This window comes from Petromyzon marinus, chromosome 80, assembly GCF_048934315.1.
Source record: "Petromyzon marinus isolate PM22_M1 ecotype Great Lakes invasive population chromosome 80, UKy_Petmar_22M1.pri1.0, whole genome shotgun sequence".
Lineage (NCBI taxonomy): Eukaryota > Metazoa > Chordata > Hyperoartia > Petromyzontiformes > Petromyzontidae > Petromyzon > Petromyzon marinus.
In genome coordinates this window covers 10,502,173-10,529,304 of record NC_133746.1, presented here as the reverse complement: position 1 = coordinate 10,529,304, position 27,132 = coordinate 10,502,173, and the positions used below count along the sequence as shown (strand labels likewise).

At 59.7% G+C, this 27,132-nt stretch overlaps 1 protein-coding gene across 3 annotated transcripts in view; it reads right to left on the bottom strand.

The window, feature by feature from the left end:
- Positions 1-27,132, bottom strand: part of LOC142907678 (src substrate cortactin-like) — a 30,871-nt gene that overhangs the window by 3,646 nt on the left and 93 nt on the right. Inside the window, exons 1-14 of one of the 3 annotated variants that reach the window (XM_076057321.1) lie at positions 26,991-27,130; positions 25,150-25,231; positions 24,874-24,947; positions 23,588-23,708; positions 19,731-19,841; positions 18,316-18,370; positions 15,224-15,334; positions 13,526-13,636; positions 12,422-12,477; positions 10,887-10,956; positions 9,355-9,551; positions 8,887-8,979; positions 2,292-2,535; positions 963-998 (exon numbers count right to left, since the gene is read on the bottom strand). In XM_076057321.1, coding sequence (XP_075913436.1) covers positions 963-998; positions 2,292-2,535; positions 8,887-8,979; positions 9,355-9,551; positions 10,887-10,956; positions 12,422-12,477; positions 13,526-13,636; positions 15,224-15,334; positions 18,316-18,370; positions 19,731-19,841; positions 23,588-23,708; positions 24,874-24,947; positions 25,150-25,230 — 1,360 coding nt within the window. In that variant the 5' untranslated portion in view covers position 25,231; positions 26,991-27,130. Of the gene's footprint in view, positions 1-962; positions 1,001-2,291; positions 2,536-8,886; positions 8,980-9,354; positions 9,552-10,886; positions 10,957-12,421; positions 12,478-13,525; positions 13,637-15,223; positions 15,335-18,315; positions 18,371-19,730; positions 19,842-23,587; positions 23,709-24,873; positions 24,948-25,149; positions 25,232-26,990; positions 27,131-27,132 lie in introns of those variants that run through there. The other 2 variants (XM_076057320.1, XM_076057322.1) reach the window with 2 other exon arrangements.

The following is a 27,132-nucleotide window of genomic DNA, read 5'->3' as shown; positions in this document are numbered from 1 at the left end:
GGTGAGTGAGTGGATGAGTGAGTGGATGGGTGAGTGAGTGGATGAGTGAGTGAATGGATGAGTGAGTGGATGGATGAGTGGGTGGATGAGTGGGTGGATGAGTGGGTGGATGAGCGGGTGGATGAGCGGGTGGATGAGCGGGTGGGTGAGCGGGTGAGTGTGTGGGTTGGTGAGCGGGTGGGTGAGCGGGTGAGTGGGTGGGTGAGCGGGTGGGTGAGCGGGTGGGTGAGCGGGTGGGCGAGTGGAATGATTGAGCGGGTGGGTGAGCGGATGAGTGAGTGGGTGAGTGGATGAGTGAGTGGGTGAGTGGATGAGTGGGTAATTTCGAAGAGCGAGTGGAGGAGTGAGCGGATGGGTGAGCAGGATGAGTGAGCAGGAGGGGTGAGCAGGAGGGGTGAGCAGGAGGGGTGAGCAGGATGGGTGAGAGCAGGATGGGTGAGAGCAGGAGGGGTGAGCAGGAGGGGTGAGTAGGAGGGGTGAGCAGGAGGGGTGAGCAGGATGGGTGAGGAGGAGGGGTGAGCAGGAGGGGTGAGCAGGAGGGGTGAGCAGGAGGGGTGAGCAGGAGGGGTGAGCAGGAGGGGTGAGCAGGAGGGGTGAGCAGGATGGGTGAGCAGGTTGGGTGAGCAGGATGGGTGAGCAGGATGGGTGAGCAGGAGGGGTGAGCAGGATGGGTGAGCAGGATGGGTGAGCAGGAGGGGTGAGCAGGTTGGGTGAGCAGGATGGGTGAGCAGGTTGGGTGAGCAGGATGGGTGAGCAGGATGGGTGAGCAGGTTGGGTGAGCAGGTTGGGTGAGCAGGTTGGGTGAGCAGGATGGGTGAGCAGGTTGGGTGAGCAGGTTGGGTGAGCAGGTTGGGTGAGCAGGAGGGGTGAGCAGGAGGGGTGAGCAGGAGAGGTGAGCAGGAGAGGTGAGCAGGAGAGGTGAGCAGGAGGGGTGAGCAGGAAGGGTGAGCAGGGGGTCTCACCCGCTTGATAGTCGTAGAGTGCAACTGCAGTGATCCCTGCAACACCAAACCAAGAATTACGACCAATCACAGCACAGCAACACCTCCACCCCTACCCCTACCCTCATCACTGTGCAGAGCAATCGCCGCCTCTCCTACTGGCAGGACGCTCCTACAAAGAGAGTCACGAGAGTCGGTGAGGCTCTGCTTGGTCAGGAAGTGGAATCATGAACATCTACAGATCTGTCCCTCCCTCTCTCTACAGACAAGCTGAAGCCTCCAGTAGGCCACGTGTGGCTCCACCCACTCGGAACCACTCCCCCCTCTGACCCACCCGGTCACTCGCCCGCCCGGTCACTCGCACACCCAGTCACTCGCCCGCCCAGTCACTCGCCCACCCACTCACTCGCACACCCAGTCACTCGCCCACCCACTCACTCGCACGCCCAGTCACTCGCCCGCCCAGTCACTCGCCCACCCACTCACTCGCACACCCAGTCACCCGCCCACCCGGTCACCCGCCCGCCCAGTCACTCGCACACCCAGTCACTCACACACCCAGTCACTCGCACACCCAGTCACTCGCCCACCCAGTCACTCGCCCACCCAGTCACTCGCACACCCAGTCACTCGCCCGCCCGGTCACTCGCACACCCAGTCACTCGCACACCCAGTCACTCGCCCACCCAGTCACTCGCACACCCAGTCACTCGCACACCCAGTCACTCGCACACCCAGTCACTCGCACACCCAGTCACCCGCCCGCCCAGTCACCCGCCCGCCCAGTCACCCGCCCACCCGGTCACCCGCCCACCCACTCACTCGCCCACCCACTCGCACACCCAGTCACTCGCACACCCAGTCACTCGCACACCCAGTCACTCGCACACCCAGTCACTCGCACACCCAGTCACTCGCCCGCCCGGTCACTCGCACACCCGGTCACCCGCCCACCCGGTCACTCGCACACCCAGTCAGTCACTCGCACACCCACTCACTCGCCCACCCAGTCACTCGCACACCCACTCACTCGCCCACCCAGTCACTCGCCCGCCCAGTCACTCGCCCGCCCAGTCACTCGCCTGCCCGGTCACTCGCCCGCCCGGTCACTCGCCCACCCGGTCACTCCCTCACCCAGTCACTCGCCCACCCAGTCACTCGCCCGCCCAGTCACTCGCCCACCCAGTCACTCGCCCACCCACTCACTCGCCCACCCAGTAACTCGCCCACCCGGTCACTCGCCCACCCAGTCACTCCCTCACCCAGTCACTCGCCCACCCAGTCACTCGCCCACCCAGTCACTCGCCCACTCCCCCCCAGTACCGCAGCCCTTAACCCCAGCCCCGGTACCTTGCTGCTGCTGCTGCTGCTCGTCTCCACGGTAACCAGGCTGCTGCTCGTCGTCAGGGTAACGGGCCTCCTCGTATTCGGGCTCCGCGGTGGGGGCGGCTGCGTCGTCGTCTCCGTGGCGACGGGGCTGCTGCTGCTGCTGCTGCGGCTCGTCGTCACGGTAACGGGCCTCCTCGTACGTGTGGTCCTGGTCGCCGTGACAAAGAGAGTCGTCCACCTCCTCGTAGAGACTCGGAGGCTCGGCCTGTGGGGGGGAGGGGGTGGGAGGAGGGGGTGGGGGTGAGCGGGGGATTATTATGAAATGGCGAGATGTTGACTACCTCGCCTGGTGTGCAGGAGGTCGTGGGTTCGATCCCGACCCTGACGACGCCTGCTGCTGCTGCTGTAGATTTGGAGTCTGCGTCTCTCTCTCTCTCATAATCATCACGGTGGCTAGGAGATGTTGACTACCTCGCCTGGTGTGCAGGAGGTCGTGGGTTCTATCCTGACCCCTGACGATGCCTGCTGCTGTATATTTGGAGTCTGCGTCTCTCTCTCATCATCATCATCATAGTGGCTAGGAGATGTTGACTACCTCGCCTGGTGTGCAGGAGGTCATGGGTTCGATCCTGACCCTGACGACGCCTGCTGCTGCTGTATATTTGGAGTCTGCGTCTCTCTCATCATCGTCACTGTGGCTAGGAGATGTTGACTACCTCGCCTGGTGTGCAGGAGGTCGTGGGTTCAATCCCCTGATCCTGACGACGCCTGCTACTGCTGCTGTATATTTGGAGTCTGCGTCTCTCTCATAATCATCACGGTAGCTAGGAGATGTTGACTACCTCGCCTGGTCTGCAGGAGGTCGTGGGTTCGATCCCGACCCTGACGCCTGCTGCTGCTGCTGCTGTATATTTGGAGTCTGCGTCTCTCTCTCTCTCTATCTCTGCCCGTGGCCGAGTGGATTTTTCTCCGGATCCTCCGTTTTTTTTTTACTTCGAGCATCTGGCCGCTGCAATAAATGTCCCCGTTATGCCGCCAAGCCACTCGTTTGAGCCGCTGTCGCTTCCGATGGCCCAGGGCCGCTCCTCGAAAAGAGCGACCAACACATCAACAATGTCAAATCTCGATAATTGTTTTTTTTACCATTTTATCTGGCAACAAAACTGACACTTTTTTTTTGACAAGGAGTCACGTTTGCATTGACCACAATACCTGCGGTCGGAATGCAAACAAAAAACACGTAGTAACGCTGATGATGTATGTGGCACTGTCCTCGAAACTGATTGGTCCACACCCGAGACGGCTTTCCTTAGAGCCCAGTCTCACGTTGGTGTTGGACCAGAAGACGCCAAAAGGCGCACAACTCAAAGACAACGCCACCATCAGAGTATGAGAGCTCAGGGTGAAGCATTTACACACCATTGGAAACCTCATTTGCCAGTACCAAAATATGATAATTGTTTTTTTTACCCTTGCATCTGGCAGCAAAACTGACACCTTTTTTTGACAAGGAGTCATGTTTACATTGACCACAATACCTGCGGTCGGAATGCAAACAAATATCAACACAAACTCTGATAATGTATGTGGCACTGTCCTCGAAACTGATTGGTCCACACCCGAGACGGCTTTCCTTAGAGCCCAGTCTCACGTTGGTGTTGGACCAGAAGACGCCAAAAGGCGCACAACTCAAAGACAACGCCACCATCAGAGTATGAGAGCTCGGGGTGAAGCATTTACACCATTGGAAAAACCTCATTTGCCAGTAGCAAAATATGATAATTGTTTTTTTTACCCTTGTATCTGGCAGCAAAACTGACACCTTTTTTGACAAGGAGTCATGTTTACATTGACCACAATACCTGCGGTCGGAACGCAAACAAAAAAACAACACAAACTCTGATAATGTATGTGGCACTGTCCTCGAAACTGATTGGTCCACACCCGAGACAGCTTTCCTTAGAGCCCAGTCTCACGTTGGTGTTGGACCAGAAGACGCCAAAAGGCGCACAGCTCAAAGACAATGCCACCATCAGAGTATTGAGAGCTCGGGGTGTGTAAGCATTTACACCATCGGAACCTCCTTAGCCAGTGGCATCTGGTCCAACACTAGGGTCTATGGAAAGCTGTCTCGGGCGTGGACCAATCCATTACAAGGGCCAATACATTATCAGAGTTAAATTTTGATTTAAAGCTTTCGTGACTGCAGGGGTTCATATTCTTGGTTCTTTCGGTAAAGTCACCACCACGTAGAAGTGAAAACAGTAAAATAATAAAAATATAAAACAATTAAATTCTCGCGACGTTTCGACCGCAACACAAAGCAATCGTCATCGGCCGTGAAAACCGCAGCTAGAAAATTTGAAAACGTCGTGAGAATTGTATTGTTTTATATTTTTAATGATTATAGTGTTTCCCTTCTACGTGGTGACTTTACCGAAAGAACCAAGAATATCATCAGCGTTACTACGTGTTTTTTATTTCTTAGTTTTTTCGGTAAAGTCACGTTGAAGGGAAACAACAAAATAATAAAATATATATAAAACAATAAAAAATTCTCACGACGTTTCGACCATAACTCAAACGGTCATCTTCAGGTGAGTTATGGTCGAAACGTTTGAGTTATGGTCGAAACGTTTGAGTTATGGTCGAAACGTCGTGAGAATTTTTTTATTGTTTTATATATATTTTATTATTTTGTTGTTTCCCTTCAACGTGACTTTACCGAAAAAACTAAGAATATGAATTACTGCAGTCACGAAAGCTTTAAATCAAAATTTACGTGTTTTTTGTTTGCATTCTGACCGCAGGTATTGTGGTCGATGCAAACGCGACTCCTCGTCAAAAAAAAGTTTTGTTGCCAGATAAAAGAGTAAAAAAAAACAATTATCGAGATTTTGCTACTGGCAAAGGAGGTTACGATGGCGTCAATCTTGATTTGTGACACACACACGCGGTAGTGTCACACACACAGGGGGTAGTGTCACACACACAGGGGGTAGTGTGACACACACAGGGGGTAGTGTCACACACACAGGGGGTAGTGTCACACACACAGGGGGTAGTGTCTCACACACAGGGGGTAGTGTCACACACACAGGGGGTAGTGTCACACACACAGGGGGTAGTGTCACACACACAGGGGGTAGTGTCACACACACAGGGGGTAGTGTCTCACACACAGGGGGTAGTGTCACACACACAGGGGGTAGTGTCACACACACAGGGGGTAGTGTCACACACACAGGGGGTAGTGTCACACACACACAGGGGGTAGTGTCACACACACACAGGGGGTAGTGTCACACACACAGGGGGTAGTGTCACACACACGGGGGTAGTGTCACACACACAGGGGGTAGTGTCACACACACAGAGGGTAGTGTCACACACACAGGGGGTAGTGTCACACACACAGGGGGTAGTGTCACACACACACAGGGGGTAGTGTCACACACACACAGGGGGTAGTGTCACACACACACAGGGGGTAGTGTCACACACACAGGGGGTAGTGTCACACACACACAGGGGGTAGTGTCACACACACACAGGGGGTAGTGTCACACACACACAGGGGTAGTGTCACACACACAGGGGGTAGTGTCACACACACAGGGGGTAGTGTCACACACACAGGGGGTAGTGTCACACACACAGGGGGTAGTGACACACACACAGGGGGTAGTGTCACACACACAGGGGGTAGTGTCACACACACAGGGGGTAGTGTCACACACACAGGGGGTAGTGTCACACACACAGGGGGTAGTGTCACACACACAGGGGGTAGTGTCACACACACAGGGGGTAGTGTCACACACACAGGGGGTAGTGTCACACACACACAGGGGGTAGTGTCACACACACAGGGGGTAGTGTCACACACACAGGGGGTAGTGTCACACACACAGGGGGTAGTGTCACACACACAGGGGGTAGTGTCACACACACAGGGGGTAGTGTCACACACACAGGGGGTAGTGTCACACACACAGGGGGTAGTGTCACACACACAGGGGGTAGTGTCACACACAGGGGGTAGTGACACACACACAGGGGGTAGTGTCACACACACAGGGGGTAGTGACACACACACAGGGGGTAGTGTCACACACACAGGGGGTAGTGTCACACACACAGGGGGTAGTGTCACACACACAGGGGGTAGTGTCACACACACAGGGGGTAGTGTCACACACACAGGGGGTAGTGTCACACACACAGGGGGTAGTGTCACACACACAGGGGGTAGTGTCACACACACAGGGGGTAGTGTCACACACACACAGGGGGTAGTGTCACACACACAGGGGGTAGTGTCACACACACAGGGGGTAGTGTCACACACACAGGGGGTAGTGACACACACACAGGGGGTAGTGTCACACACACAGGGGGTAGTGTCACACACACACAGGGGGTAGTGTCACACACAGGGGGTAGTGTCACACACAGGGGGTAGTGACACACACACAGGGGGTAGTGTCACACACACAGGGGGTAGTGTCACACACACAGGGGGTAGTGTCACACACAGGGGTAGTGACACACAGGGGTAGTGTCACACACACAGGGGGTAGTGACACACACACAGGGGGTAGTGTCACACACAGGGGGTAGTGTCACACACACAGGGGGTAGTGTCACACACACAGGGGGTAGTGTCACACACACAGGGGGTAGTGTCACACACAGGGGTAGTGACACACACACAGGGGGTAGTGACACACACACAGGGGGTAGTGTCACTTTCGTGACTGCAGTAATCCATACTCTTCGGTCCTTTCGGTAAAGTCGTCACGTAGTAGATACAGAATAAAATGAATTGCGACGTTTCGGTGGCAACGCCCAAGCGTCCTTCATCAGGTAGGGAAAGCCGTGGCCTGCCTGCTGGCTGATGAGGCAGACCGTTCTTAAAAAGGGTTTTGAAATGGGTCGTAAAGAAGTGGCCGGGGGATATTAACGTGAAAGATTGATGTTAAACGCGAGCAAGTAGCATGTGTTCATGCGAGAAATTAGCATATTTAATGCGAAAAAAAATTAGCATGCAACTGTAAGATAGGAGAGCGGCCTCCTCCACAAGGGCACGGAAGTGGCTATGTCAATGTGAGACATTAGTGTGATGTTAATGTGCAAAAATTAGCATACGTTAACGTGATAAATTAAAATATGTTGATGCGAGAGATTAGCGTATTTTAAATGTGAGGTATTAGCATATGCAATTTGCATGTTACTGTGAGATAGCAGGAGAGCGGCCTCCTCCACGAGGGCACGGAAGTGGCTATGTCAATGTGAGAAAATTAGCATGATGGAAATGTGAGAAATGTGCATATGTTAATGTGATAAATTTACATATGTTAATGTGACAAATTAGCATGCAAGTAAGATAGGAGAGCGGCCTCCTCCACGAGGGCACCGAAGTGGCTATGTCAATGTGAGACATCAGCGTGATGTCAATGTGAGAGATTATCGTATGTTAACGTGAAAAATTAACATATCTCAACGTGAGAAATTATCATGCGACTGTGAGGTAGGAGCAGAGCGGCCTCCTCCACGAGGGCACGGAAGTGGCTATGTCAATGTGAGACATCAGCGTGATGTTCACGTGAAATCGAAGAGAGGTGCAACCCAATGGGCATGTGTGAGCAATCCAATGGGCGTGTGTGAGCAATCCAATGGGCGTGTGTGAGCAATCCAATGGGTGTGTGTGAGCAATCCAATGGGCGTGTGTGAGCAATCCAATGGGCATGTGTGAGCAATCCAATGGGCGTGTGTGAGCACTCCAAAGGGCCTGTGTGAGCAATCCAATGAGCGTGTGTGAGCCATCTAATGGGCATGTGTGAGCAATCCAATGGGCGTGTGTGAGCAATCCAATGGGCGTGTGTGAGCAATCCAATGGGCATGTGTGAGCATGTGTGAGCAATCCAAAGGGCATGTGTGAGCATGTGTGAGCAATCCAATGGGCATGTGTGAGCCATCCAAAGGGCATGTGTGAGCAATCCAATGGGCATATGTGAGCAATCCAAAGGACGTGTTATTGGTCGGCTCATCGCCCTGATGAAGACCGCTTGTGTTGCGATCGAAACGGAGTATTTTTTTGTTGTCTTACTTAGAACCCATCGACGTGACTTCACGGCAAGACCCAAAGGAATGTGAATTCCTGCAGCCGCGAAAGCTTTAAGTCGAGATCTAGATACGTGACATCTGTGAAAAAGAGCTTTGTAGCTCATCGGATGCCTGCAGCATCAATAAATATTCTGATTCTGATGACCGTAATCACGATCGTGGTGATTTGTAATCACGGGCGTGCTGATTTTGATCACGATCGTGCCGATTTTGTGATCACGATCGTGGTGATTCTAATCACGACCGTGGTGGTTGTAATCATGATCTTAGTGATTTTAATCATGATCGTGCCGATTGTAATCACGACCGTGCCGATTGTGATCACGATCATGGTGATTCTAATCACGACCGTGGTGGTTGTAATCTTGATCTTGGTGATTGTGATAACGGTCGTGCTGATTGTAATCACGATGGTGCTGACTGTAATCACAATGGTGCCGATTGTGATCACGGTCGTGCCGATTGTAATCACGATTGTCAATCTTGCCTCGGCATGGATCTTGGGGATGGCCGCCGCCGCTGCCGCCGCCGCTGCCGCCGCCGCTGCTTCTGCTGATTTCTTCTGAGCGGCCGCTTCAGCCTGAGAAGCAGAGAGAAGCAGGGATCATAGAAGCACAACACAGACATGGGGGAGGTGGGGGGGGGAGACACGGGGGTGGAGACACGGAGGGGGGGGAGACACGGGGGGGGGTGGAGACACGGGGGGGGGGGGTGGAGACACAGGGGGGTGGAGGGGGTGGAGACACGGGGGGGGTGGAGACACGGGGGGTGGGAGACACGGGAGGGGTGGGGGGGGAGACACGTGGGGGGTGGGAGACACGTGGGGGGTGGAGACACATGGGGGGTGGAGACACGTGGGGGGTGGAGACACGTGGGGGGTGGAGACACGTGGGGGGTGGGAGACACGTGGGGGGTGGAGACACGTGGGGGTGGATGGGGGCTAGACAGGACCGACCTTGCGAGCTTCCTCCTCCCCCTCTCGCTCCTCTCGCTCCTCCTGCTGCCGTTTCTCTTTGGCCGCCGCCGCCGTCGCCGCCGCCGCGTTGGATTGGGGGGCCCGGCGCGGGGAGGGGGGCAGCTGCTGCTGCTGCTGCTCCTCCTGAGCCATCTTCTCGAAGCGTGCGCGCAGGTTGCCTGCAGCACCAGCCTTGGCTGTGCACGGGGGGGGGAGGCACGCGGGGAGACACACGGGGAGACGCGGGGAGACAGGGGGAGACAGGGGGAGACTCGGGGAGACAGGGGGAGACAGGGGGAGACTCGGGGAGACAGGGGGAGACAGGGGGAGATGCGGGGAGACAGGGGGAGACAGGGGGAGACAGGGGGAGACACGCAGGGAGACACACGGGGAGACAGGGGGAGACGCGGGGAGACAGGGGGAGACGCGGGGAGACAGGGGGAGACAGGGGGAGATGCGGGGAGACAGGGGGAGACACGCAGGGAGACACACGGGGAGACAGGGGGAGACACGGGGAGACAGGGGGAGACACGGGGAGACACGGGGGAGACAGGGGGAGACACGGGGGAGACAGGGGGGAGACACGGGGAGACACGGGGGAGACACGGGGGAGACGGGGGGAGACGCGGGGAGACAGGGGGAGACAGGGGGAGACAGGGGGAGACAGGGGGGAGACACGGGGAGACAGGGGGAGACAGGGGGAGACACACGGGGAGACAGGGGGGAGACGCGGGGAGACAGGGGGAGACTCGGGGAGACAGGGGGAGACAGGGGGAGACGCGGGGAGACAGGGGGAGACGCGGGGAGATGCGGGGAGACAGGGGGAGACAGGGGGAGACACACGGGGAGACAGGGGGGAGACAGGGGGGAGACGCGGGGAGACACACGGGGAGACAGGGGGAGACACACGGGGAGACAGGGGGGAGACGCGGGGAGACGCGGGGAGACACACGGGGAGACGCGGGGAGACACACGGGGAGACGGGGGAGACGCGGGGAGACACACGGGGAGACACACGGGGAGACGCGGGGAGACAGGGGGAGACAGGGGGAGACAGGGGGGAGACGCGGGGAGACGCGGGGAGACACACGGGGAGACACACGGGGAGACACGGGGAGACGCGGGGAGATGCGGGGAGACAGGGGGAGACGCGGGGGAGACAGGGGGAGACGCAGGGGAGACACGGGGAGATGTGCGGGGAGACAAGGGGATAGGGAGAGACATACGGAGACACATGGGGAGACGCGGGGAGTGAGTGGGTGGGCGGGTGGACAAGTGGGTGGGTGGGTGAGTGAGTGAAAGGGTGAGTGAGTTGGTGAGTGAGTGGTGAGGCGAATGAGTGGGCGAGTGAGCGGGTGGGTGGGAGGGTGAGTGGGCAGGTGGGTGACTGAGTGGATAGGCGGGTGGGTGAGTGGGCGGGTGAGTGAGCGGGCAGGTGAGCGGGCGCGTGAGCGGGCGGGTGAGCGGGCGGGTGAGCGGGCGGGTGAGTGAGCGGGTGAGTGGGCGGGTGAGCGACAGGGGGAGTCACTCACCGGCCTCCACAGGCTGCGTGCGTTCGTAGCTGGAGGACGGCCCCTTCATCTCCTCAAAGGAGGCAGCCGCCTACACACGGACACGTGGACACACGGACACGCGGACACGCGGACACACGACATGAACACACGGGACACGGACAAACATGGACATACATAGACACACACGGACATACACACGGACACACACACGGACACAGTCACACACGGACACACACGGACACATACGGAGAGACACACAGGGACACACGGACACATAGACCCACACAGTCACACTCGGACACATGGACACACGGACAGGCACAAAGACGCACACAGACATGAAGAGATATGGCGAACGATAAGGACACCCACCCACATCTCACTCATCCACCCGCTCACCCACAAACTCACCCGCTCACCCACCCACTCACTCACCCGCTCACCCACCCGCTCACCCACCCACCCACTCACCCGCTCACCCACCAACTCACTCATCAACCCACCCACTCACTCGACCGCTCACCCACCCACTCACCCGCTCACCCACCAACTCACTCATCAACTCACCTACTCATTCATTCACCCACCAACTCACCCACCCACAAACTCACCAACCCACCCACTCACCTACCCACTCTCTCACCCACGCACCCTCTCACCCACCCAGTGTTATATGAATGGCGTGTGCTGTGCTAATGGTGTGGGCGAGTGATCGAGTGACCAAGTGATTGAATGGGCGAGTGATCAAGTGGGCGAGTGATCAAGTGGGCGAGTGATCAAGTGGGTGAGTGATCAAGTGGGTGAGTGGGCAAGTGGGTAAGTGATCGAGTGGGCGAGCGAGCAAGTGGGCGAGTGATCGAGTTAGCGAGTGGGTGAGTGGGCAAGTGATCGAGTGGGTGAGTGGGCGAGTGAGCAAGTGGGCGAGTGGGCGAGTGATCGAGTGGGCGAGTGATCAAGTGGGCGAGTGATCGAGTGGGCGAGTGATCGAGTGGGCGAGTGATCGAGTGAGCGAGTGAGCGAGTGGGTGAGTGGGCAAGTGATCGAGTGGGTGAGTGGGCAAGTGGGCGAGTGATCGAGTGGGTGAGTGATCGAGTGGGCGAGTGATCGAGTGGGCGAGTGATGAAGTGGGCGAGTGATCGAGTGGGCGAGTGATCGAGTGGGCGAGTGAGCGAGTGGGTGAGTGATTGAGTGAGTGGTTGAGTGGGTGAGTCGGCGAGTGATAGAGTGGGTGAGTGATCGAGTGGGCGAGTGGGTAAGTGATCGAGTGAGTGAGTGAGTAGGTGGGTGAGTGAGTGACTGGTTGAGTGATTGAGTGATTGAGTGGGTGAGTGATCGAGTGGGCGAGTGGGTGAGTAAGTGGGTGAGTGGGTGAGTGGGTGAGTGAGTGGGTGAGTGGGTGGGCGAGTGGGTGAGTGAGTGACTGAGAGTGGGTGAGTGGGTGAGTGAGTGGGTGAGTGACTGAGTGAGTGGGTGAGTGAGTGGGTGAGTGGGTGATCGAGTGGCTGAGTGGGTGAGCGAGTGGCTGAGTGAGCGAGTGGGCGAGTGATCAGTACCTTGTCCACCCGGTCGCTTTGCACTCCAAATTTACCCCCAAAGCCCTTGGAGTAATCTGAGAAAAACAGAAACACAGACGGTGAGTGGGTGGGTGGGTGAGTGGGTGAGTGAGTGGGTGAGTGGGTGAGTGGGTGGGTGAGTGGGTGAGTGGGTGGCTGAGTGAGTGAGTGGGTGAGTGGGTGGGTGAGTGGCTGAGTGAGTGGCTAAGTGAGCGAGTGACTGGCTGAGGGAGTGAGCGAGTGGCTGAGTGAGCGAGCGAGTGGCTGAGTGAGTGAGCGAGTGGTTGAGAGAGTGAGTGGTTGAGTGAGTGGCTGAGTGTGTTTGCGAGTGAGTGGCTGAGTGAGCGAGTGGCTGAGTGAGTGAGTGGCTGAGTGAGCGAGTGGTAAGTGAGTGAGTGAGTTGCTGAGTGAGTGAGTGGCTGAGTGAGCGAGCGGGTGAGTGTGTTTGCGAGTAAGTGGCTGAGTGAGCGAGTGGTTGAGTGGCTGAGTGAGCGAGTGGTTGAGTGTGTTTGCGAGTGAGTGGCTGAGTGAGCGAGTGGTTGAGTACGTGGCTGAGTGATTGCGTGGCTGAGTGAGTGGCTGAGTGAGTGAGTGGCTGAGTGAGTGAGGGGCTGAGTGTGTTTGCGAGTGAGTGGCTGAGTGAGTGAGTGGCTGAGTGAGCGAGCGGCTGAGTGTGTTTGTGAGTGAGTGGTTGAGTGGCTGAGTGTGTTTGCGAGTGATGGGCTGAGTGAGCGAGTGGTTGAGTACGTGGCTGAGTGAGTGGCTGAGTGAGCGAGTGGTTGAGTGAGTAACTGAGTGAGTGGCTGAGTGAGTGAGTTGCTGAGTGAGCGAGCGGCTGAGTGTTTGCGAGTGAATGGCTGAGTGAACGAGCGGCTGAGTGAGTGGTTGAGTGAGTGAGTGGCTGAGTGAGTGAGTGGCTGAGTGAGCGAGTGGCTGAGTGAGCGAGTGGCTGAGTGAGCGAGTGGTTGAGTGAGCGAGTGGTTGAGTGAGTGGTTCAGTGAGCGAGTGGCTGCGTGAGCGAGTGGCTGCGTGAGCGAGTGGTTGAGTGAGCGAGTGGTTGAGTGAGTGGTTGAGTGAGCGAGTGGCTGCGTGAGCGGCGAGCACCCTGCTGCGACTGGTGGAGCGGCTGGCGGCCCTGGTACTCAAAGCCGAGCGCCGACTCGTCCACGCGGTCCGACTGCACCCCAAACTGCCCCCCAAAGCCCTTCTTGTAGTCTGTGGGGAGGGAGGAGCAGCAGCAGCAGCAGCAGCGGTCAAAGAACCACGGACGTCTTCAGTCTGATAAGCAGCGGCATGGCCATCGTGTACCGTCTACTCGTGTCTCTCCCCGTGTCTCTCTCCGTGTCTCTCCCCGCGCCTCTCTCTCCCCGTGCCTCTCTCTCCCCGTGCCTCTCTCTCCCCGTGCCTCTCTCTCCCCGTGTCTCTCTCTCCCCGTGTCTCTCTCTCCCCGTATCTCTCTCTCCACCAGTGTCTCTCTCTCTCCCCGTGCCTCTCTCTCCCCGTGTCTCTCTCTCCCCGTGTCTCTCTCTCCCCGTGTCTCTCTCTCCCCGTATCTCTACCCGTGTCTCTACCCGTGTCTCTGTCCCTTTCTATCCCTTTGTCTCTCCCCGTGTCTCTCCCCGTGTCTCTCCCCGTGTCTCTCCCCGTGTCTCTCTCTCCCCGTGTCTCTCTCTCCCCGTGTCTCTCTCTCCCCGTGTCTCTCTCTCCCCGTTTCTCTCTCTCCCCGTGTCTCTCTCTCCCCGTGTCTCTCTCTCCCCGTGTCTCTCTCTCCCCGTGTCTCTCTCTCCCCGTGTCTCTCTCTCCCCGTGTCTCTCTCTCCCCGTGTCTCTCTCTCCCCGTGTCTCTTCCCGTGTCTCTGTCCCTTTCTATCCCTTTGTCTCTCCCCGTGTCTCTCCCCGTGTCTCTCCCCGTGTCTCTCCCCGTGTCTCTCCCCGTGTCTCTCTCTCCCCGTGTCTCTCTCTCCCCGTGTCTCTCTCTCCCCGTGTCTCTCTCTCCCCGTGTCTCTCTCTCCCCGTGTCTCTCTCTCCCCGTGTCTCTACCCGTGTCTCTGTCCCTTTCTATCCGTGTCTCTCCCCGTGCCTCTCCCCGTGCCTCTTCCCGTGCCTCTCCCCGTGCCTCTCCCCGTGCCTCTCCCCGTGCCTCTCCCCGTGCCTCTCCCCGTGCCTCTCCCCGTGCCTCTCCCCGTGCCTCTCCCCGTGCCTCTCCCCGTGCCTCTCCCCGTGCCTCTCCCCGTGCCTCTCCCCGTGTCTCTGCCCGTGTCTCTCCCCGTGTCTCTCCCCGTGTCTCTCTCCCCGTGTCTCTCTCTCCCCGTGTCTCTCTCTCCCCGTGTCTCTCTCTCCCCGTGTCTCTCTCTCCCCGTGTCTCTCTCTCCCCGTGTCTCTCTCTCCCCGTGTCTCTCTCTCCCCGTGTCTCTCTCTCCCCATGTCTCTCTCTCCCCGTGTCTCTCTCTCCCCGTGTATCTCCCCGTGTCTCTCCCCGTGTCTCTACCCGTGTCTCTACCCGTGTCTCTGTCCCTTTCTATCCGTGTCTCTCCCCGTGTCTCTGCCCGTGTCTCTCCCCGTGTCTCTCCCCGTGTCTCTCCCCGTGTCTCTCCCCGTGCCTCTCCCCGTGCCTCTCCCCGTGCCTCTCCCCGTGCCTCTCCCCGTGCCTCTCCCCGTGTCTCTCCCCGTATCTCTACCCATGTCTCTCCCTTTCTCTCTCCATGTCTCTCCCTTTCTCTCTCCCTTTCTCTCTCCGTGTCTCTCCCCGTGTCCCCACCCCCCCCCCCACCCCACCCCCCCCCCCCCCCGAGCGCCTCCCCACCTGTCTGCGATTCGTGCGGCGCCACCTTCTCCTTGTGCTCCCAGCCATGCGCCACCTTGTCCACGCGGTCGCTCTGCAGGCCAAACTTGCCCCCAAAGCCCTGCGCGTAGTCTGCCACAAAGACAAAGGGGGTCCCAGCCCCCACCCCGCTTAGCCTCGACCCACTGCAGGGGCAAGTGCTGTTTCGCAGCGACTGGCGGAGTCTGACGAAGGCCGGTCACCATGACGACGACGCCTGCTGCTGCCGTAGATTCGGAGTCTGCGTCTCTCTCTCTCTCTCATCATCATCACGGTGGCTATGAGATGTCGACTACCTCGCCTGGCGCACAGGAGGTCGTGGGTTCGATTCCGACCCTGACGACGCCTGCTGCTGCTGCTGTAGATTTGGAGTCTGCGTCTCTCTCTCTCATCATCACGGTGGCTAGGAGATGTTGACTACCTCGCCTGGTGTGCAGGAGGTCGTGGGTTCCATCCCTGCCACTGACCATGCCTGCTGCTGCTGCTGTATATTTGGAGTCTGCGTCTCTCTCATCATCACGGTGGCTAGGAGATGTTGACTACCTCGCCTGGTGTGCAGGAGGTCGTGGGTTCCATCCCTGCCACTGACCATGCCTGCTGCTGCTGCTGTATATTTGGAGTCTGCGTCTCTCTCTCTCATCATCACGGTGGCTAGGAGATGTTGACTACCTCGCCTGGTGCGCAGGAGGTCGTGGGTTCGATCCCGACCCATGACAACGCCTGCTGCTGTAGATTTGGAGTCTGCGTCTCTCTCTCTCATCATCATCACGGTGGCTAGGAGATGTTAACCACCTCGCCCGGTGTGCAGGAGATCGTGGGTTCCATCCCAACGATGCCTGCGGCTGCTGCATATTTGAAGTCTGTGTTTCTATCTTCGCCTGGATTTTCCTCCGAGTGTTTTGGCTTTCCCCCTCCACATTTAGAATTGACATCACCACGCGTGTTCGACTATTTGGCTGCTTTCTGTAAATTTCCACACGACGACGATGATGGTGGTGATGATGATATTAGCCACGTGGTGATGATGGTGGCGGTGATGATGATATCAGCCACGTGGTGATGATGATGGTGGCGGTGATGATATCAGCCACGTGGTGATGATGGTGGTGACGATGATGATATCAGCCACGTGGTGATGATGGTGGCGGTGATGATGATATCAGCCACGTGGTGATGATGGTGGCGGTGGTGGTGATGATATCACCCACGTGATAATGGTGGCGGCGATGATGATGATATCACCCACGTGATGATGGTGGCGGTGATATCACCCACGTGGTGATGATGGTGGCGGTGATGATGATGATATCACCCACGTGGTGATGATGGTGGTGGCGATGATGATGATATCACCCACGTGGTGATGATGGTGGTGGCGGTGATGATGATATCACCCACGTGGTGATGATGGTGGTGGCGGCGGTGATGATGATATCACCCACGTGGCGGTGATGGTGGCGGTGATGATGACGATATCACCCACGTGGTGATGATGATGGTGGTGATGATGATATCAGCCACGTGGTGTGAGCTGCCATCATTTGTGGATGGCCAGGTCAGAGCTTCTGAAAGCCACAGAACAGCTGAGTGGGGCCTTAGCTGGTTCGCAAATAAAAATTGTCAGCGAGCACCGTGGCACACGAGGGGGTGGGGGTGTCCAGCACCACGCCCGGCCGCCTTTGTCTCCCCCAGCGGCGATGCTTACCGCACACACAGCAACCAGGTACTCGTTTGGGGCCGAGTCGACCTAGGGGAGGCCCAGGACCGGTTCAGATAATCGCTGTCACCGGCGGCGTTGGCCGTGAGCGGGAATCGAACTCGGAGCGCCACCGCTCCCCACGCACGCAGGCGCACACAGTGACGAATTGGCACGCTCAGTTTACGTGGCAACCCTCACTAGTTGGCTGCGTCGGGTGGTGGCGGGTTTTGACGACACAACATGTATACATTTAAGCGATCTAACCCACAAAGCCTCTATCATGGATGATATTGGTCGCGAAAGCCAACTAAGTGCTCAACCGACAGGTTAGTGATAAATTTCGATTTAAAGCTTTCGTGACTGCAAGGATTCATCTTCTTTGGTTCTTTCGGTAAAGTCACCACGTAGATCGCGATCTCAGCGTGGCTTTCTCACTCCAGCGCTGTCCTCCAGACAGTCTCGTCCCCTTCACCTGATGAAGGCCGCTTGTGTGTTGTGGCCGAAACGTCGTGAGAATATTATTGTGTTATTTTATTTTGTCAATTTATTATTTTATCCTCATTCTACGTGGTGGTGACTTTACCGAAAGAACCAAAGAAGGTTTGTGATAGTGCAATTTGTCTCGCAACGGCTGGGTCAAGGTCGTAATGGGGTCACGGTGACCACGGGAAGGTCATCGTGACAGGGTGAGATTTATGGTCTGTGATGATGAGGGCGTTGATGATGATTATTGGGGTGATGATGATGAAGAAGATGATGCTGATGATGATGTCGATGGTGATGATGTTGACGATGATGATGATGACGATGATGACGATGATGATGATGACGATGATGGGGGTGATGATGATGACGATGATGATGATGGAGGTGATGACAATGGCGATGATGGAGATGATGCTGATGATGGAGGTGATGATGATGATTATTTGGGTGATGATGATGAAGAAGATGATGCTGATGATGATGTCGATGGTGATGATGTTGACGATGATGATGATGACGATGATGACGATGATGATGATGACGATGATGGGGGTGATGATGATGACGATGATGATGATGGAGGTGATGACAATGGCGATGATGGAGATGATGATGATGATGGAGGTGATGATGATGATGGCGATGATGGGGGTGATGATAATGACGATGATGATGATGGTGATGATGATGATGGCGATGATGATGATGCCGAAGGCGATGATGGGAGTGATGATGATGACAATGATAATGATGGGGGTGATAACGATGACGATGATGGGGGTGATGATGATGATGGCGATGATGACGATGGTGATGGCGATGATGACGATGATGATGACGATGGTGATGATGATGGTGATGATGATGGTGATGACTCAGGGAGTGTCACCTTTCTGAGAAACATGCTTCTCCATCTTCGCCTTGTATTCAAAGCCCAGAGCCGCCTGCGACACGCAAAGACAAAGATCCCCCGTGTAGCCTTAACAGATCGTCGGGCAAGTGCCGTTGGTAGCGGCACTGTGGCACACGAGGGGGTGGGTGGCCAGCACAACGCCCGGCCGCCTTTGTTTCCCTCAGTGGCGATGTTTACTACACACCGCTACACCAGGTACTCATTTCAGGCTGAGTCGACCGAGGGGAGGGCCTAGGATCGGTTCAGATAATCGTCACTGGTGTTGATGGGGGTGACCCCCAGCGACACGGCCATCGTGAACTCCCAGCGACACGGTCATCGTGAACCCCCAGTGACACGGCCGTCGTTACCCCCAGTGACACGGCCATCGTGAACCCCCAGTGACACGACCATCGTGAACCCTAGCGACACGGCCATCGTGAACCCCCAGTGACACGACCATCGTGAACCCCAGCGACACGGCCATCGTGAACCCCCAGCGACACGGCCATCGTGAACCCCCAGCGACACGGCCATCGTGAACCCCCAGTGACACAACCATCGTGAACCCCCAGTGACACGGCCATCGTTACCCCCAGCGACACGGCCATCGTGAACCCCCAGTGACACGGCCATCGTGAACCCCCAGTGACACGGCCATCGTGAACCCCAGTGACACGGCCATCGTGAACACAGCGACACGGCCATCGTGAACACAGCGACACGGTCATCGTGAACCCCCAGTGACACAACCATCGTGAACCCCCAGTGACACGGCCATCGTTACCCCCAGCGACACGGCCATCGTGAACCCCCAGTGACACGGCCATCGTGAACCCCCAGTGACACGGCCATCGTGAACCCCAGTGACACGGCCATCGTGAACACAGCGACACGGCCATCGTGAACACAGCGACACGGCCATCGTGAACCCCCAGTGACACGGTCATCGTTACCCCCAGTGACACGGCCATCGTCAACACAGCGACACGGCCATCGTGAACCCCCAGTGACACGGCCATCGTGAACCCCCAGCGACACGGCCATCGTGAACCCCCAGTGACACGGCCATCGTGAACCCCAGCGACACGGCCATCGTTATCCCCAGTGACACGGCCATCGTGAACACAGCGACACGGCCATCGTGAACCCCCAGTGACACGGTCATCGTTACCCCCAGTGACACGGTCATCGTGAACCCCAGTGACACGGCCATCGTGAACCCCCAGTGACACGGCCATCGTTACTCCCAGCGACACGGCCATCGTGAACCCCAGCGACACGGCCATCGTGAACCCCCAGTGACACGGCCATCGTGAACACAGCGACACGGCCATCGTGAACACAGCGACACGGCCATCGTGAACCCCCAGCGACACGGCCGCCGTGAACCCAGCCACAGTGAGCCTCACCTTGTCTACGCGGTCGCTCTCGACTCCGAAGCGACCTCCGAAGCCACGGGCGCCGTCCGTCTGCGAGGAGTGCAGAGCCAGTCGGGACGAGTACTCGTGTCCCACGGCACTCTGCGGACAGCGCAGAGAGACGCAGACAGACAGAGGGACACAGTGGTGAGTGTGTCTCCCCCTACCCTGCGTGCGTCTGCCCCCGTCTCCCCCCTCTCCCCACCCCGTGTCTCCCCACCCCGTGTCTCCCCACCCCGTGTCTCCCCACCCCGTGTCTCCCCACCCCGTGTCTCCCCACCCCGTGTCTCCCCACCCCGTGTCTCCCTACCCCGTGTCTCCCCACCCCGTGTCTCCCCCACCCCGTGTCTCCCCACCCCGTGTCTCCCCACCCCGTGTCTCCCCACCCCGTGTCTCCCTACCCCGTGTCTCCCCACCCCGTGTCTCCCCATCCCGTGTCTCCCCACCCTGTGTCTCCCCCCTCTCCCCACCCTGTGTCTCCCCCCTCTCCCCACCCCGTGTCTCCCCCCTCTCCCCACCCCGTGTCTCCCCACCCCGTGTCTCCCCCCTCTCCCCACCCCGTGTCTCCCCACCCCGTGTCTCCCCCCTCTCCCCACCCCGTGTCTCCCCACCCTGTGTCTCCCCACCCTGTGTCTCCCCCCTCTCCCCACCCTGTGTCTCCCCCCTCTCCCCATCCCGTGTCTCCCCCCTCTCCCCATCCCGTGTCTCCCCCCTCTCCCCACCCTGTGTCTCCCCCCTCTCCCCACCCCGTGTCTCCCCACCCCGTGTCTCCCCACCCCGTGTCTCCCCACCCCGTGTCTCCCCCCTCTCCCCACCCCGTGTCTCCCCCCTCTCCCCACCCCGTGTCTCCCCCTCTCCCCACCCCGTGTCTCCCCACCCCGTGTCTCCCCCCTCTCCCCACCCCGTGTCTCCCCACCCCGTGTCTCCCCCCTCTCCCCACCCCGTGTCTCCCCACCCCGTGTCTCCCCACCCCGTGTCTCCCCACCCCGTGTCTCCCTACCCCGTGTCTCCCCACCCCGTGTCTCCCCATCCCGTGTCTCCCCACCCTGTGTCTCCCCCCTCTCCCCACCCTGTGTCTCCCCCTCTCCCCACCCCGTGTCTCCCCCTCTCCCCACCCCGTGTCTCCCCACCCCGTGTCTCCCCCCTCTCCCCACCCGTGTCTCCCCACCCCGTGTCTCCCCCCTCTCCCCACCCCGTGTCTCCCCACCCTGTGTCTCCCCACCCTGTGTCTCCCTCCTCTCCCACCCTGTGTTCTCCCCCCTCTCCCCATCCGTGTCTCCCCCCTCTCCCCATCCCGTGTCTCCCCCCTCTCCCCACCCTGTGTCTCCCCCCTCTCCCCACCCCGTGTCTCCCCACCCGTGTCTCCCCACCCCGTGTCTCCCCCTCTCCCCACCCCGTGTCTCCGCCCTCTCCCACCCCGTGTCTCCCCCCTCTCCCCACCCCGTGTCTCCCCACCCCGTGTCTCCCCCCTCTCCCCACCCCGTGTCTCCCCACCCCGTGTCTCCCCCCTCTCCCCACCCCGTGTCTCCCCACCCCGTGTCTCCCCATCCCGTGTCTCCCCACCCTGTGCCTCCCCCCTCACCCCATCCTGTGTCTCCCCCCTCTCCCCACCCTGTGTCTCCCCCTCTTCCCACCCTGTTTCTCCCCACCCCGTGTCTCCCCCCTCTCCCCACCCCGTGTCTCCCACCCCGTGTCTCCCCCCTCTCCCCACCCTGTGTCTCCCCACCCCGTGTCTCCCCACCCCGTGTCTCCCCCTCTCCCCACCCCGTGTCTCCCCCTTCTCCCCACCCCGTGTCTCCCCACCCCGTGTCTCCCCACCCCGTGTCTCCCCCTCTCCCCCACCCCATGTCTCCCCCTTCTCCCCACCCCGTGTCTCCCCACCCCGTGTCTCCCCACCCTGTGTCTCCCCACCCCGTGTCTCCCCACCCCGTGTCTCCCACCCTGTGTCTCCCCCCTCACCCATCCTGTGTCTCCCCCCTCTCCCCACCCTGTGTCTCCCCCCTCTCCCCACCCTGTGTCTCCCCCCTCTCCCCACCCCGTGTCTCCCCCCTCTTCCCACCCCGTGTCTCCCCCCTCTTCCCACCCCGTGTCCCCCCCCCTCTCCCCACCCTGTGTCTCCCCCCTCACCCCACCCTGTGTCTCCCCCCTCACCCCACCCTGTGTCTCCCCCCTCTCCCCACCCTGTGTCTCCCCCCTCTCCCCACCCCGTGTCTCCCCCCTCACCCCACCCTGTGTCTCCCCCCTCTCCCCATCCCGTGTCTCCCCCCTCTCCCCACCCTGTGTCTCCCCCCTCACCCCACCCTGTGTCTCCCCCCTCTCCCCACCCTGTGTCTCCCCCCTCTCCCCATCCCGTGTCTCCCCCCTCTCCCCACCCTGTGTCTCCCCACCCCGTGTCTCCCCCCTCTCCCCACCCTGTGTCTCCCCACCCCGTGTCTCCCCCCTCTCCCCACCCTGTGTCTCCCCCCTCTCCCCACCCTGTGTCTCCCCCCCTCTCCCCACCCCGTATCTCCCCACCCTGTGTCTCCCCACCCTGTGTCTCCCCCCTCTCCCCACCCCGTGTCTCCCCCCTCTCCCCACCCCGTGTCTCCCCCCTCTCCCCACCCCGTGTCTCCCCCCTCTCCCCACCCCGTGTCTCCCCCCTCTCCCCACCCTGTGTCTCCCCACCCCGTGTCTCCCCACCCCGTGTCTCCCCCGTCTCCCCACCCCGTGTCTCCCCCCTCTCCCCACCCCGTGTCTCCCCACCCTGTGTCTCCCCCCTCTCCTCACCCCGTGTCTCCCCACCCCGTGTCTCCCCCCTCTCCCCACCCCGTGTCTCCCCCCTCTCCCCACCCCGTGTCTCCCCCCTCTCCCCACCCCGTGTCTCCCCCCTCTCCCTACCCCGTGTCTCCCCACCCCGTGTCTCCCCCCTCTCCCCACCCTGTGTCTCCCCACCCCGTGTCTCCCCCCTCTCCCCACCCCGTGTCTCGCCACCCTGTGTCTCCCCCCTCCCCCCACCCTGTGTCTCCCCCCTCTCCCCACCCCGTGTCTCGCCACCCTGTGTCTCCCCACCCCGTGTCTCCCCCCTCTCCCCACCCCGTGTCTCCCCCCTCTCCCCACCCCGTGTCTCCCCCCTCTCCCCATCCCGTGTCTCCCCCCTCTCCTCACCCCGTGTCTCCCCCCTCTCCCCACCCCGTGTCTCCCCCCTCTCCCCACCCTGTGTCTCCCCACCCCGTGTCTCCCCACCCCGTGTCTCCCCCGTCTCCCCACCCCGTGTCTCCCCCCTCTCCCCACCCCGTGTCTCCCCACCCTGTGTCTCCCCCCTCTCCTCACCCCGTGTCTCCCCACCCCGTGTCTCCCCCCTCTCCCCACCCCGTGTCTCCCCCCTCTCCCCACCCCGTGTCTCCCCCCTCTCCCCACCCCGTGTCTCCCCCCTCTCCCTACCCCGTGTCTCCCCACCCCGTGTCTCCCCCCTCTCCCCACCCTGTGTCTCCCCACCCCGTGTCTCCCCCCTCTCCCCACCCCGTGTCTCGCCACCCTGTGTCTCCCCCCTCCCCCCACCCTGTGTCTCCCCCCTCTCCCCACCCCGTGTCTCGCCACCCTGTGTCTCCCCACCCCGTGTCTCCCCCCTCTCCCCACCCCGTGTCTCCCCCCTCTCCCCACCCCGTGTCTCCCCCCTCTCCCCACCCCGTGTCTCCCCCCTCTCCCCATCCCGTGTCTCCCCCCTCTCCTCACCCCGTGTCTCCCCCCTCTCCCCACCCCGTGTCTCCCCCCTCTCCCCACCCCGTGTCTCCCCCCTCTCCCCACCCCGTGTCTCCCCACCCCGTGTCTCCCCACCCCGTGTCTCCCGACCCTCCCCCCCCCGCCCCCACCTTGTCCATGCGGTCCGTCTCCACGCCGTAGCGCCCACCGTATCCGTGCGAGGAGACGGGGCCGTCTCTCTGGGCGTGGTCACGGTGCTCGCTCGACACCTCGGCACGCAGAGCCTCCAGGCTGAGACGCACACCGCGGGGACACCGTGGGGACAGCGGAGACACCGTGGGGACAGAGACACGGGGAGAGAGACACGGGGAGAGAGACACGGGGAGAGAGACACGGGGAGAGAGACACGGGGAGAGAGACACGGGGAGAGAGACACGGGGAGAGAGACACGGGGAGAGAGACACGGGGAGAGAGACACGGGGGAGAGAGACACGGGGAGAGACACACGGGGAGAGAGACACGGGGAGACAGAGACACGGGGAGACAAGGGGAGACACACAGAGACACAGGCAGATAGGGATCAAGATGAGTAGCAGGGAGAGAGGGGGGCGGATGAGGAATGATGATGGTTATGATGATGGCGATGATGATGATGATGGTGATGATGGTGATGCTGGTGATAATGATGATGACGATGGTGATGATGATGATGGCTATGGTGATGGTGTTGATGATGGTGATGATGGTGGTGTTGATGATGATGATGGTGGCGATGATGGTGGTGTTGATGATGATGATGGTGGTGGCGATGATGGTGGTGTTGATCATGATGTTGGTGGCGATGATGGTGGTGTTGATCATGATGTTGGTGGCGATGATGGTGGTGTTGATGATGATGTTGGTGGCGATGATGGTGGTGTTGATGATGTTGGTGGTGGTGATGATGATGGTGATGATGGCTATGGTGATGATGATGGTGGCGATGACGGTGGTGTTGATGATGATGTTGGTGGTGATGATGTTGGTGGTAATGATGATGATGGTGATGATGGCTATGGTGATGATGATGATGATGGTGGCGATGATGGTGGTGTTGATGATGGTGGTGTTGATGATGACGGTGTTGATGATGACGGTGTTGATGATGATGGTGGTGTTGATGATGACGGTGTTGATGATGATGATGTTGGTGACGATGATGATGATGTCGGTGATGATGATGGTGGCGATGATGGTGGTGTTGATGATGATGGTGGTGATGATGACGGTGTTGATGATGATGGTGGTGTTGATGATGGTGGTGTTGATGATGATGGTGGTGTTGATGATGATGGTGGTGTTGATGATGACGGTGTTGATGATGATGATGGTGTTGATGATGATGATGACGATGTTGGTGATGACGATGACGACGACGGTGACGACGACGGTGACGACGACGGAGTCTCCTCCTCACCTGAAGTGCTCCTGCCGGCCAGACCCCTCCACGGTCTTCGCCCCCCAGCGTTGATCCTTCTCGGAAACATCGTTCTGCGCACAAACACACAGCGCCCCCCCCCCCATGGGGTAGCTCGCAAAGACCGCCCGGACACCCCCCCCCCAAACACCCCACACTACACCCCCCCCCCGAGATGTGTCGCCACCTCGCCTGCTACGCGGGGAGGTCGTGGGATCCCTCTCCGACCCTGACGACGATGCCCGTAACGTGTGTAAACGCGTGCGCGCGTCTCACCACGAAGTCTGGGTCCGTCTCCCAGTCGTCGTCGGCCTCCACGTCCACGGAGACTTTGTGTCCAGCGGCGGCCTTCCACATCCTGCGGGCAGGCGCCGTCGGCATCGTCATCAGAAGCAGCATCGTCATCAGAAGCAGCAGCGTCATCAGAAGCAGCATCGTCATCAGCAGCAGCAGCATCATAATCAGCAGCAGTATCATCGTCATCAGCAGCAGCAACAGCATTATCATCAGCAGCATCATCATCAGCATCATCATCAGCATCATAATAATCAGCGGTATCATTATCAGCAGCAGCATCGTAATCAGCAGCAGTATCATCATTATCACAAGCAACAGCTTCAGCAGCAGCAGCATCAGTACCATAATAAGCAGCAGCATCATAATCAGCAGCAACAAATGAAACCTATGGTAAGGAGCCTTTATCTGGCTCTGTGAGCCTCAGTGATTAACAGCCTGGCTCAGCGAGCCTCAGCCTGGCTCAGCCTGGCTCAGGCGAGCCTCAGCCTGGCTCAGCGAGCCTCAGCCTGGCTCAGGCGAGGCTCAGCCTGGCTCAGCGAGCCTCAGCCTGGCTCAGGCGAGGCTCAGCCTGGCTCAGCGAGCCTCAGCCTGGCTCAGCGAGCCTCAGCCTGGCTCAGCGAGCCTCAGCCTGGCTCAGCGAGCCTCAGCCTGGCTCAGCGAGCCTCAGCCTGGCTCAGCGAGCCTCAGCCTGGCTCAGCCTCGCTCAGCGAGCCTCAGCCTGGCTCAGCGAGCCTCAGCCTGGCTCAGGCGAGGCTCAGCCTGGCTCAGGCGAGGCTCAGCCTGGCTCAGCGAGCCTCAGCCTGGCTCAGCGAGCCTCAGGCCTGGCTCAGCGAGCCTCAGCCTGGCTCAGCGAGCCTCAGCCTGGCTCAGGCGAGGCTCAGCCTGGCTCAGGCGAGGCTCAGCCTGGCTCAGCGAGCCTCAGCCTGGCTCAGCGAGCCTCAGCCTGGCTCAGGCGAGCCTCAGCCTGGCTCAGGCGAGCCTCAGCCTGGCTCAGGCGAGGCTCAGCCTGGCTCAGGCGAGGCTCAGCCTGGCTCAGCGAGCCTCAGGCCTGGCTCAGGCGAGGCTCAGCCTGGCTCAGGCGAGGCTCAGCTGGCTCAGCGAGCCTCAGGCCTGGCTCAGCGAGCCTCAGCCTGGCTCAGCGAGCCTCAGCCTGGCTCAGGCCTCGCTCAGCGAGCCTCAGCCTGGCTCAGCGAGCCTCAGCCTGGCTCAGGCGAGGCTCAGCCTGGCTCAGGCGAGGCTCAGCCTGGCTCAGCGAGCTCAGCCTGGCTCAGCGAGCCTCAGGCCTGGCTCAGCGAGCCTCAGCCTGGCTCAGCGAGCCTCAGCCTGGCTCAGGCGAGGCTCAGCCTGGCTCAGGCGAGGCTCAGCCTGGCTCAGCGAGCCTCAGCCTGGCTCAGCGAGCCTCAGCCTGGCTCAGCGAGCCTCAGCCTGGCTCAGGCGAGCCTCAGCCTGGCTCAGGCGAGCCTCAGCCTGGCTCAGGCGAGGCTCAGCCTGGCTCAGGCGAGGCTCAGCCTGGCTCAGCGAGCCTCAGGCCTGGCTCAGGCGAGGCTCAGCCTGGCTCAGGCGAGGCTCAGCCTGGCTCAGCGAGCCTCAGGCCTGGCTCAGCGAGCCTCAGCCTGGCTCAGCGAGCCTCAGCCTGGCTCAGGCGAGGCTCAGCCTGGCTCAGCGAGCCTCAGCCTGGCTCAGGCGAGGCTCAGCCTGGCTCAGGCGAGCCTCAGCCTGGCTCGGCGAGCCTCAGCGATTAACGTTGACCCTATGGGCCACGCCTGTCACCGAGCGTAAACACACGACCGTACTGAAAGAGCAATAACACAAACACTGACGCAAATGCTCTTGATAAAACTCGTAACTTTCTCACGGGCGGCAAACGCTGGTAATCGTGTAACGTTGTTAGTAGTTATAACATAACGTTGTCGGTAATTATAATAAAACGTGAATGTTCGTAGAAGCGTTTGGGAGGGGCGC